Source organism: Aythya ferina (genome assembly GCF_964211825.1).
Source record: "Aythya ferina genome assembly, chromosome: Z".
NCBI classification, from domain to species: Eukaryota; Metazoa; Chordata; class Aves; order Anseriformes; family Anatidae; genus Aythya; species Aythya ferina.
This window is the reverse complement of record NC_140299.1, coordinates 2382794-2395844: the sequence shown is the minus strand read 5'-3', so window position 1 is coordinate 2395844 and position 13051 is coordinate 2382794. Positions and strand designations below refer to the sequence as shown.

The 13051-nt window shown below is 50.8% G+C and overlaps 1 protein-coding gene across 9 annotated transcripts in view; it reads left to right on the top strand.

The window, feature by feature from the left end:
- Window positions 1–13051, top strand: part of CTIF (cap binding complex dependent translation initiation factor) — a 122144-nt gene that overhangs the window by 81626 nt on the left and 27467 nt on the right. For 7 of the 9 annotated variants that reach the window (XM_084505013.1, XM_084505014.1, XM_084505010.1 and 4 more), the window contains 2 exons: window positions 7484–7913; window positions 9682–10011. In XM_084505013.1, coding sequence (XP_084361139.1) covers window positions 7484–7913; window positions 9682–10011 — 760 coding nt within the window. The remainder of the gene's footprint in view (window positions 1–7483; window positions 7914–9681; window positions 10012–13051) is intronic. The other 2 variants (XM_084505009.1, XM_084505012.1) reach the window with 1 other exon arrangement.

Below are 13051 nucleotides of genomic sequence, written 5' to 3'. Positions count from 1 at the left end.
TAGAGGAAAGACATTTATTTCTTCACTAGAAAGCGCCGGTATAAATAGGATATGGAAAAACCTAGGATGTTTCCTTGCTGCGGGTCAAAGAGTCACAGAGGTCTGTAGGAAGACAGCTGAACAGAAGGGCAGCAGGTGGGGTCCGTGCCTGCTATTTAGGATGTGTCTTTGGGGACAGGACCACGGAGGGATGGAGCGGGGCTGTGTCTGGGAGCCCGTGCATCCTGGCACGGGTTTAAGCTGTGTATCTCTGAGGATTATCCGACCTCGGGATAACTGCTCAGTCTTGGTGTATTTTTACAGGAGGGAGCCTGGAGTCTGAGACATAAGCTCTTTTATTGCACAGCAGTAAAAGATGAATCTATATTCACTCAGCTCACATTCCCACCAGTAGTGCGGGATCCGTGTGCCTCTGCACTCAGCAGATTCTTGGGAAGCGTGGTTGTGCGTTTCAGTTTTAGGCTACTTCAACTGAAATGGGTTAATTCCCTTGTATTTTCCTATGGTTTTCATGTAATTTTTGCTATAATGTTTAAAGTACAGCAGGAATCCGAAAACATAATTCCAAGCAAAGTAGTTTATGAGGAAAACCATTTCCGAGCAATTTCTACATGAAATCACTGGAGTGATTTCTACACCAGTCTGGGCAGGCAGCCTTCAAGTCCAGGGGGTGTCCTCCTAGCGGGTCGCTCGCTCTGTGCAACGAGGGCCTCCGTCTGGACGTCCCTGATGATTTGTGGGAGACCCAGCAAAGCGCTTGAAGAGCTGTTTTGGAGCTATCTCACATGCCATCTGTACTTGGGATGTCTTTCCCAAGCTGGTGTTGCAAAACAGCTACTTAAATTCCTCCTGAAGATTGGTTTCCATGAAGCTCAGAAGAAAACAGCTGACTCAGGCAAGCACTGCAGCATGAGAGGACTTTCTTTGGGCTTCAGCAGAAGACAAGTTTGCTCTTCAATGCTTTAGTCCGATGGATGCAGTGCCGTGTCCTTCAGCCCCACAGCACTGCCACTGCTCGGTGGCCCAGCCTGCAGACTGGTCCCAGTGGGTGAGCCATCCACCACCATGCTGGGAGCAGCACTGGGGCCCAGTGGTATAATGTGTTGCTGCAGGAAGGTGCGGGGAGAAATCAGGTCCATTTCTGTGTTTGGAAAGGCCAAATCAGCTGGCATCCCATGGCAGAAGATAGGGTGTTCCATGAGGGACCGTGCCTCCTGCACCATTTTTTGGCAGGTTACTGCATGGGCTCCCTGTTTGAAGCCCTCCAATGCTGCCCTTTTCTTTTATGGTGGGTCTACTTTTGTTGTAAAAGCCAAACAAAATCATATCTAGCAAAAAAAGACGTGACATCCAGGCCCGGGGGAGGGCTGTCTGCCGCAGCTGTGCCCCAGAACCAAGGTGGCAAAGAGAGGAGTTGTTCCCAGGTAGGGGACTTCTCTGAAGATCTCATAGTGCTCTTCCCAGCAGCCAGATGCTTTTGCTGTGAGAGCCTCATCAAAAACATCTCTACCCACATAACATTGTTTTTGTTGGCTGTGCTGGTCCTCCAGAGTTCATCGCATGCTTTCGGAGATGCGTACATGTGAGACCTACAGGACGTCCAAGGATGATTGCAGAACCTGACCACCACGTTTTGACAGGTGGATTTTCTGCTCTCCCAAAACGCCGTGTCCCTCCAGACACTTGGGCTGTTCCTGGTGGTGGGATAGACTTCCACCTTAGTGAAGAGAAAGGCACAAAAGAAGTGTGAATAATTTCATTTTTGTTTTCAGAAGTGAACATGACATCTTGTTCCCTTCTCATCCGAGAAAAATGCAAACAAAAATGAAACTGGAGCCAAGTGAAACCAGTTTGAGAGAGAAAGCCAAAGGGAAAACACACAGAAGTCCTGCGTTCCTCATGCTTGGAGCTGGTGGCTGTTGCTTTCTGTGGGGTTTTGAGGTTTTTGATTAAATTGTGTGGAACCATCAAGCTTATTTGATTGTTTCCCACTCTCGGTCGTAGCAGGGGTAGGAAGCAGTTCCCTGCACCCAGCGACAGAAGCACATAACGCTGAGTTATGTCCCAGGGGTGTCCAAAGCCAGCACCAATGGACTTTTTTGGCTGCAGGTTGTGGCAGGTTGGTGCACCCCATAACCATGAGGACCGAGACCACAACACAGTCCACATTGCTGCTGGGGTAGAGGGGCTGTGGTGGCCTTCAGCCCCTCTGAAAGACTCCCTGGGGGGGACACGAGGGTCTGCAGCAAAGGAGGCGTCTGGTGCACCTCTCCAGGAGCTGTTCCAAGTCATCTGGTGCTCTGGGTGACGCCAGTTCCTGATTAATTGCAGCCATGGTAATGGGAATGCCAACTATGAGATGCTCCCAAGGCTCAGCATCGCACTCCTGGGCCTCTGCTGGTACAGAAACAAGAAATTAACTGTGCAGAAAATGGATGGAAATGCATCTTCTGCCTCAAAATGCACCGAGGAACGTGTCCATTCACACGTCAGAAGGGTGAAGGGAAGGTTTGGCCATGGCCACAGCACTGCAGCTCATCCTCAGCTTCGTCAGGTGTCTGCAGGTATGTGTTAGCTGTTGGATGTTGGCCAGGTTGTCAGGCTCTACACAAAAGCAGGACAAAACCCATGTCCCTGCCCTGTACAGATCTGGGTCTGCCCCATGGAGAGGTGCCTGGGGCCGAGGGGTAGCCTGGTGTCCAGGCAGTGTCTTCAAAGGCAAGAGCCGTGATGTCCCTGAGCCCGCGGGCAATATCCCCGTCTGTTGGACCGCACGGAGTGCTCCGCGCCGCAGGGTGAATTTCTCAAGAGACATTGGAGATGGAGCTGCTTACCTCTCGGTATTTACAGGAATTGCCTAAGCAAATCCCCATGCAACCACCAGGAGAATGTAACCCCGCGTTGTCCTCCAGCTTTCGACACGCCAGACGAGCGGCGGGGGCTCTCGGAGGGCTTGTCTAGCTCGAGGGATATGAGCAAAGCTGACGGGAGGCAGCAACTGTGTTTTAGACCGCAGCTGTGCACGTGTCTGGAGCTATTTTCCCCAGCCTTGTGCCTTCCAGCCCCTCTCCTTGGGAGCCAGCGATGCAGTACAACTTGCAGGAATCCCGTATTCCTGAGCACGTAGGCTGGTAATCACCGAGACAGCTGAGGCCGTGGATTTGTTTGCATAGGCTCCTCCAGCAGAGCAAACATTTGTCAGATCTACATTCCGCTGAAAGGTATCTCGTTTTGTTAATTAAAAAAAAAATAAAAAAATCAGTGGAGAAACAATAGCACAAACGATACAATCCTATTTCCAGCTTGGCAACCCCAACCGTCTCCCCTTGATTTTTAGTACTCGTGCAGCTTCTTTGTAACTCTGAACGTCTCCTTAGTTTCCACGTTGACTGGTGGCCAAATTCCCAGTCCCACTGAACTCAGTGGGAGTTTTGAGCTGAATCAGAATTGCAAGTGAAAATAGCTCTTCAGCGTGAAACAAAACAGGGGCAACAGGTGGGAGAACATTGTGCTGCGGTGGAGCACAGGAGCGAGCAGGGCAACAGCAGCTCAAAGGGGTGGCCACCTCCCTCAATGCCTGTCCGCTTTCCCTGGGGCCTCGTGATCTGTTGAGGATTTTAGGAGCTCCTCAGCTTGGGAAGAGGCTGCTGCTCATCATCACTTGAAGATTTGAGTCTTTACCCAGGCGTTTTAACAAAGCATTTGGGTGAGGTAGGGTGGAGGAGGTTAATTTTCTACCAAGGATGGTGTGCCATGATACAGCACTTCGGAACAAATTTGCTCTGAAAGTAATGCAGGTGCCAGGGCTCCTTCTGCTGTGGTTCGTGCCAGCAGTGCAGCACTGTCCCCACAGCTGATGGGGATGTTCCTGCAGACCACAGCCTGTCCCGTGGACCAGAGTCCACGCATCAAGGATTGCTTCTTGGTCCCCACACAGTGTTTGGTCCTGCCCAGTATCAGCAGTGTCAAGGTTTGAGTGAGGAGGACAGCCAGCATCTCTTGCCAGTGTCAAAATGCATCTTCCCACACTGTGAGCTGCTGTCTCCAGGACCAGCATCTCCAGAATAACCCATGGATCCCCAAATCTTCAGCCCGCAGGTTGGGAACCCCTGTCCCAACAACAGGAGGGACCCAGCAGTGGGAGATCCCCATTCCCACATCCATCACTTGGTCCCTTCTCCTTGCCCTGGTGCCTCCTGGTGCTGCTCCCCATGCGGGCAGCAGGTGAGGGGCCAGAGCCAGGTGATGGACATCCACAAGCCCAAATCCCTGGGTCTGGAAGTGTTTTTGGTTACCTGAGCACGGCCACTTATCCCAAGTGAGCTGAGCCACCCTCTGGGTGTGTGCACTGCTGCACGAGCCTGTTCCCATCAGCTTCACCCCCAGACTGTGACCCGGGCTGAGGGGTTCCCATCTCATCCCCCTTCCTGGGGTCTCAGCCTTGGGAGTGCCTCCACCGTGTCTGGAAGCAGGGATGGGCCATCCCAATCTGCCAGGCTTTGCAACGCTCTGCAGACAAAAAAAAAAAAAGAGTTTTGAGATCTGGGCCCCGTTCTCCCTCCTTTGGCTTTTTGTTCTGCGGAGAGTCCTGTTTCTTCTTGGCTTTTCTTCTTCACTGGGGTGTTGGGAAGATAATAGCACAAAACGAGTCTTTGCCTGAATGCTGGATTATCGTCTAGACCTGAGCCTGCTGCCAAGTCACGGACACTGCTTCTTGTTTGCCATTCTCCTTCCTTTGCCTTTTATTTCTAGCTTTTTTTTTTCCTAACGTGTTTAACTCTGGTGTTTTCCGTCCTGTGGTCAGTGACTGCAGAGCTTTGGTTTGCATTTGTGTTTGCTGTGCCCCTTGCCATGTGAATTTTGCCTTTCAGCTATCCTGCATGGGAACAGAGCTGCTTTTTGCTCTCCCTGTCTTGTTGTTAAAGCCCCAAACTGAATAATCTTTCACATTCCACATTGACTTAACTGTGATGTGTCTTTTTTTTTTGTTAAACTTTTTTTTTTTTCTTTCACAGCCATTAAACAGAAACTGTTGGGTTTATGGTATCATTATCTTGAGAAGAAATGTCCCTTCACACATTTCTTGCAGGAATTTATGGCGGTGGGAAGAGGCTAGGTTGGCTCCCAGGTCCTTTCCAGACATTTTGCTTTGCCCCTTCTTATATTAAAACTGCATCTGCGTGCAGCTTTTATCATTTCTGTGCAATATCTGCAATCTAAATACATTGACAGTCTGTTTGGCCGATCACCCAAGCCTGGAAGTGCACCCAAACAGTTAAACTCTGATATTGAAGACAAAAGAGCAAAACCACAGAAAGGTTTTGCTCAGTTGTATCAGCAAAACCCTTGCACGTTTAAGCATGTGAGGGCTTAGAGCTAGATAAGGGGTATAACTAACTTTTATTTTGACATTCTCCTTTTAATAAGCATTGCTCTTTATGCATTTTATAAAGCGGTTTATATGATTGCGTTACTGGGAGGAAACAAAGAAATGCCAGGAAAACTTTATGTGGAGAATCTGTACTCATAAAATGGTTGTAGGCTCCAGCAAACAGGAAAGCTTCCCCCATCTCCTTTTTTTTTTTTTAATTCCCTGCCATTCAGCTTGCAAAAAAAAAAAACAAAACATGTTGAGTATCTCAGAAAACCGGATTCAATGGTCTGAGACTAAACACAAATTCCTTCCACTGCCACCAAGAACAAGCCTGTTGGGCCTGCCTTGGCCAAGCACGAGCCCTCGCTCTTTGTGGTGGGGAGCCAGTTGGCCTCGCAGAGTAGGTTTTTAACTCCCGTGGCTGCCAAGGAATACAGATCCGAGGGGCAGCGTGGTTTGGCAGGCCGGGCTGGGGATGGTTTAGCCACTGCCCATGGCGATGTGTTGGTGAATGGACGCTTCCTGCGCCCCAGCCCATGGAGCTGCGCAGCGCAGATCTGGGCCGTGGAAATAAAACGAGCTGCTGCGTGGGGTGTTTGAAACTAATGGGCGAGGATGAGCCACAGAAAGGGGATTGTGGAGGCTGAAAAAGCAGCAAGGACGTGGCTCCTGCAGCCCTGTGCGATGCCTCTGCCTCGTGGGACCCTGGAGAGGCTGCCCTGCGCCTCCCGGCGCTGCTCCCGAGAGCCTTGTAAGGAGCGGAGCATTTGGGCATCCCACGTGCTCTCCCAGCAAATACCAAGCGTTAAAAAGGCAGCAGGCACGCAGGGAGCTGCCACTGTGCTCAGGGCTAGCCCCAGCGCCGTGCCAAGGCCTTTAAACAAAGCCAGCCACTGCTGCCTGGTGCCTCGGGGTTAACCCACTCCAAAGCAGCGCAGCACCAGGCGGCCGCCAGCAGCCCGAAGCCTTGCCCTTCGGGGTGAGGAGAGACCTTTAAACTTCCTTCGCTCTTCTTCTGCGCACGTATCTGTGTGTTGCAAGCCCTGATAATCCTGTCTTCGCAGCCCGTGTGGAAATCTGAAATGTCCAAGTTCAGCGGCAGGGTGCAAGACACTCTGGCCGCATCTGCTGGCAGGAATTTCCTCCCGCTCCAGCTTCCTGGAGGAGGGAGCAAGGGGAAAGTTTCCTCACTCTTGGGCTGTTTTTTTTTGTTTGTTTTTTTTTTTTTTTCACAGCTCAGTGCAGCAGTGTCTGCTTCTGAGGAGCCCTGTCACCCCAGGCATGTTTCTGGAGACAACATGAGCTTTGGATGCAACAGCAAAGAGGCTGCCAGAGCATTTCTTCCACTGGGCTGTGGGGTTGTAGGGGACCTGCCGGCAGCGAGGGGCAAGCGCTGGCTTCCGAGCCCTGCTAGTCCCTCCAGCAAACCACTCACGGGCCATTCCTCCTCTTTGTGCCTGTTGAATTTCCATGCTGCCCGCTTTGAGCCACATTTTTGCACTGCCTCCTGTCCAGAGCCACTGGCTCCCCGTACTGCCAGAGCCGAGCGTGGTCCTCAGTCTCTTCATACACATCCCCTGCGTAGCAATGATGAAGGACAGGCATAAGGGAAATAGAAGGGGCAAAAGCATTTGGTGTGGGCACCTCTTTTTCTTAGAAGTTTGCTTTGTAGCTTTTTTATTTCTCTGTTAGAAGTCCTTGGTTGATGTGCTGTGAATGAGCACATCAGGACACCCAGCTGGTGCAGCAGAGGTGGCGTGCAGGGGAGCGATGTCATGGGCCAGGCATATTGGGAGGACTTCAGAAAAAGATAACTGAGGACCTCAGAAAAACATAACTTCTAGCATTTCGACAGGGTTTAGGAACATCAGTTGCTATGAGACGGTGCTGCTGGAGTAATTTATATGAACGCGGAGGGCTGAGATCATTAGGTAGTCTGCTCCTATGTCGTTTCCATGACACTGCAGACACTGCATGAATGAAGCCATTTTGTGAGTAAATATGGTTACTGCTGCCTGCTCAGGAGAAACCTACCTCATCTTCTTTGCCCTTCTGCTACCAGCCCGTGCAAAAAACAGGGCATACTGACCTCTTCCTTTGCCTTCCCAGGCGACAGCAGAGGCTCCCTGGAGGGAACAAGTCTCAGCAGCACGCAGATCATCAGCAAGGCGGCACCAAACACAACAGGGACCACCAGAAGCTCTACCAAGGAGGCCAGGCCCCGCACTCCTCGGGCAGGACGGGCCACCACGGCTACAGCCAGAACCGGAGATGGCACCACAACCAGAAGCACTCGCCCAACGACAAAGAAACGCACAGAAACGCCAAAGAGACTGAGAACCTGAAAATCGAGGACAGCTCCGTCGGCACGGCCGAGACGCAGCGGGGCCCTGAGGCGGGGGAGAAGCAGTCCCAGCAGTACATCCAGGAGCCCGAGACCAAGAGGAAAGACAGCATTCACGAGCGCATCGCGGAGAGACCCAAGATCAATCTGCTCCAGTCTTCCAAAGACAGGCTGCGGAGGAGGCTAAAAGAAAAGGTACTGCTCTTTGGGGGGACTTGGGCTTACCCTTTTTCCAAGAGCCTGGCTGCTGGCCGTGCAGGGTGGGCTGTACATACTCCATACAGGGGGTGGGCTGGGCTCAAGGGACCTCTCCGTGAAATGCACCCAATTTATCTTAATATCCCTATGTCAACACTTCTCTTGAAGTGTCCCCGTGCTTCTTCAGGAGGCTTTTTACTGACACAGTGCTTAGGCTCTTAGCTTGCCTCCACGATTGAGGTTGCTACCTCTTTCCAGGAGGGACTGGGAGCTCATCCCTATCCCCTCGAACACCCTCGGGGAAGGCTGGGGCACGTGGGAGCTGCAATATGGGCGCTCCCTCCCCGGGCTGATCCCTGCTGACTGCCTCCACTCGGCAGAGCTCAGAGAGGGCTAAAAAAGGCAATTCGGCTCTCTGCAGCTAAGGAGCAAAATACCAGGCTTTGACTTCTGAATGCTGAGCATTTGTAGTCAGCTACTTAAAAGTTGATACCCGTTTATCTCGGCAACGAATTGAAACTCCCTTATCTTTCCCCCTTCCTTCCAGCAACCCAACAATAACAAAGCTATTGCTTACAAGTGATGGAGGAGAGTCCAAACAATATGCAGCCTCAGATTTCTGAGGAATTCGGAGATCTCCACTTGCCCTCTGTGCAACCCAGACTCTTTCCCTTGAGATTCTCTTCTCAGACTGGAAAATGCATTCGTGGGGGGACCTCCAATGAGATTTTCAAAATGTGTTGCAAAAATAACCTGAACGTGTACAATTCCATGGGAGTGCACGTTGGAAATGTATACCTTTGAATGCATGTGCATTTACCATTTATGTATGTGCCTTGAGGGTGAGGAAAAGGTTTTGCTAGTTAGTTTCATGTTATTTAAAGCGATGGAAGTACAGCAGAGACTTTCAGAGTATACACTGCAGTGTCTGCCCTGCAAATTTATAATCTGGTAAGAAACACATCACATAAGCACCCACTCTGGGATGCGTGTAGTCAGCCCGGCTGGTGTCCTGATAGCTCCTGCTGGCTGGCCTTGCAGTTGTCCAGACCATTGCTACAGGTTTGTGTGGTATAATCTGTGTTAAGATTGAACCATGGGAGGTGAAGGGAGCAGACCAGAGCAAGCAGGATGCATGCCTTATGCAGTGGAGGAAGGGAAAAATGCCTAATTAAATGTTAAAAAGAAGCAGTGAGTTCTGCGGTAATGGCATGAAGTAAAATGTGTAGCAGTGAAGAGATGGAAAAGTTAGGATTCTTTCTAATGCCTGGAACATGTGAAAAACATCTTTGACCCGCATTTAAATCATTAAATATACATTAAAATGCAGATACTTTTGTGGGATTGCTACGCGAGCATTTTGCAAGCAAGAATGCACTTTGGAAAGAGAGGCCAAAAAAATGACCATTATTACCATGTTCCAGACGGGAAGCTGAGCAGACAAGGCCAGAAACCTGTCTGAGACTGCGAAGGCAGTCGGGGTGATCTGACCTTGGCATCCTGGCTCAGAGCCCTCGAGCACATCTTCTCCCTGGGCTGAGGAGGAAGACTCTGGGATTGCGTGCTGTGGGAAATGGGGAAACGGCACATTTCTGGGTCAGGACTCACTCCCTTGTGGTTTTCAATGCTGAGATGAGACCATTATACCTCTAGAGGATGCTCTGACTTTTCTAGCTCTGTTTATATGTCTCCCCTGTCCCCTTTCCCCCTTTGCTGTCTGTGGAAGGACAAGGGCTGATACATCTGTTTTCTCCTTGTGTAACAGACGCCTTGTCTTTCCCTTTTCACGGACCAGGACGAAGTCACGGTTGAAACCACCAATCCTGAAAAGAACAAAATGGACAAATTAATTGAAATCCTTAACAGCATGAGGAACAACAGCAGTGATGTTGACTCCAAGCTCACTACCTTCATGGAGGAGGCCCAGAACTCCACCAACTCTGAGGAGATGCTGGGGGAGATAGTTAAGACCATCTACCAGAAAGCGGTGACAGACCGCAGCTTTGCTTCCACAGCAGCCAAGCTCTGTGACAAAATGGCCCTCTTTATGGTGGAAGGAACCAAATTCCGGAGTCTGCTCCTCAACATGTTGCAGGTAATTAGACGAAGTTACTTGGCTAGGCGCTTGCAGCTTCACCCCGCCAGGTCTCACCGTGCGTTTGGGCAGGAGCTGGGCTTTGACCAAATTCCTTTTAGGCCCAGGTGACGAGAAAAGTGCTTCTGCATTTCCTTTTAATGGTTGCTGTAGACATTGATACATCATCCAGCTGCTCTCCATTCCCATTTCAGGAGCTGTAGGTGGAAACACAGTGTGTCACAGCAGGGCCCATCTGTGAAAGCAGTGGGTTGCTTGTGGCAGCATCCCCGTGACATGAAGAGAAGTGAGCTCGGCCTTACAGTGAGGGGTCGTTGCTGCTCCTTTGGGCTCTCTTGCTGCTGTCCCCCCACCTCTCAGCACCACGGTTGTCGAGTTAAGTCATGGTCCCTGGGAAGGCTGTTGGCCGCATCACCTGGCGGAAAAGCTTGCTCCTGGTTTCTCATTGCACCCTGGACGTTAATAATTTGTGTATTTGGTACCTATTCTGAGTGACTTGCTTAGTGGGATAGGCTGTTCTGCTCCAAAAAACACCAGCAACAGCAAAGTCGAGGTGGGAATGTGCTTTCTGGAAAGGGTGTCACACAGACCTCCATCTTTCTGCCTCTCTGCAGACAGGGCATGCACAAATTTGCATCTTTGCTTTAATTTGCATTTCTGTTTGGCCACTTGCTCACACGCAGCTCTCGTTCTCAGTGTCTGCTCAGTATCCAGCATTGCACCCTTTTTTTTTTTGGCACACCTGCCTGCCCTCCTTCTGTACCTGTGTGTACCCTCTGGGGGCCAAACACAGCTTTTGGGGACGTGGCATGTGGCAGCCACTCGTGCTTCTGATCCTGCCGTGGAGGAGGTGTTGGAAGAAGTCTTCCTGCCCTCCAGGCACCTTCTCATGTCTGATCAGCAGGCACAGGGCTGCCGGTCGTATTTACAGGGCTGGGAGGGAAGAAACTGTCATCTTCTGCCACCTCCACCAACGTCGCTGGCTGTGGGCAGCAGCATCCAGAGCAGCTCACTGGGGATACTGGGATTTATTTATTATTTTTTTTCCAGGAGTGGAAACTTGGCCTGGAAATGCGTGTTTTAAGGAAAATGTTTCTGGCAATGGATTTTCCTATGGAAATGAGAGGAAAGCTGGTAGACAGCTGTCTGGTAGGTTTGGTTGTCTACCAGATTCAGGGCGCTTAAGTTTTCTGTGCTAGTGATCAGTCCTTCACCTTGGCCAGGTCTTCCCATCTCCCTCTGCCGTGGTTTCCCTAGTTTGCAGCAATTCTGGGTCCTGCAACCAGGGTGCTCAGCTGATTTTTCCTGCTTCCTTTGACACAAGTTGATAGTGGCTTCATAAACAAGCCTCACAAAAGCCAGCTGGTATTTCTTCTCGAATCTCTTGGCATTTTCATTTGAGCCCCTGCTCTTGATTTTGCAGCGGTAGCTGCCGGAAGGGTTGAGGATGAGGAGGGAAGGGATGAAGGTGATGAGAGGAGGATCTGCAGCTCCACATGATGTTGTAGCAGAGAGATGCTACGTGACTACAAAGAATGGGTGAGCAGGCTGCTAGGGCAGGAGTTTGGAGGAAACCAGGATGTAGCCAGAATGGTAGGGCTGGGTTTAGAGAGCCCACCTGGATCCGACTTGCACATTGGTCCGAGGAGGTGTGACTCCCAGAAGGGTGAGAGCTTTGTCTCTGCTTCACAGCAGGCAAGGAAAAATGTGGAGAGACTGAGTGCTTTAGACAAGGCCACATGTACAACAGCCCACAGTGGTGCAAGGTCTGATCCCAGGCTCTTTCATCTCAGCTCAGAGCCCAAATTAGAGGAGTTTGCATCCTCTTGTGAAGACTAGTGTCAAATGCTCTCCAAAAGTCTGCGAAGGTCAAAACAAGATGGTATGTAAAATTAAGAGAGGGGAAAAAAAAGGGCTGGTTCTTCCCACCAGCCCTCCTGTCTTTGTCCTGGGCCAAGCAAGGCTGCAACACCCTGAACCCAGACTGAGAAGCAGATCCAGCTAATGGGGGTGTTATTTAGGGCATCCAAGCATCCCACATGTTGCTCACCAGGTGTGCACTGGTGTCTGGGGCACAGCAGCCGTGCCCACCATTTCCCCTGCTCCCTGCAAAGCCGTTTGAAAGTGGGGAGCAGGCGAGTCGCAGGGCTGCTCCTCCCATTTTCATAGGCTTTAAATCAAGCTGTTGTCTCCTTTTAAGGGGAAGAAAGCTATTTTTAAGGAGGAAGACGTGGTCTTGGTGCGAGGCAAGAGTGCAGCCAAGGCATGTGGTTCCTGGCATAGACTCATCCCCAATGTGTGGCTGCTGTGCAGTGACCAGCACCCTCTGAATCCGTCCCTGAATCCACTGCAGTTAGGTGAGAACATCATTCCTCAACCATCTTTGCATCCAAGCCCTTGAGAGGCAGCTGGGGATGGACATGGGGATGGAATCAGGAGCGTGTGGGCATGCAGCACTGCACCAGGAAGCCCAGAGGTGAGCAGGATGGGTCCTTTCTCGCCCGGCAGCCAGAGCATCTGTGGGCAGGGAGCTCTGTGGCCACCAGACACTCAAGGAAACCATCCGTCTCTTTTATTTCCTTTGGCCACGATGGAGGAGGGCTTCTTAGGCTCAGTTTTATGGCTAAGCACCACATAACTGCCCGATACACTTGTCATTTTTTAAATATTAGCGCTTTTTAATGTCAGGTTATTTTCCTTTTCCTGGGATTAGAGGTTTTCAAGGCTCTACAGCTGATACGCAGATCGCATGACTCAGGCAGCTCGACCGCCGACAGACCTGCGCCTAAGTCACGTAATCGCCCTGCTGCAGGAATAATTTTGCCCTAAAGATAGGTTTTAAAAAATGGGTTCCCAGGGAATATCCCGGTGTCTGCACCAGAGCTGAGAGAAATTGTGTGCGGCAGAAGAAGACAGTGAGTTCAGGTGTCGGCCCTCTGTAAGGATGAAATCACCGAGCAGGGATGAGTTCTGGTGACCCGTTTGGATCAGGGTTCCCTGGTGGGGTTACCAGGAATTTCTCCTCGCATCTTCAGGAACA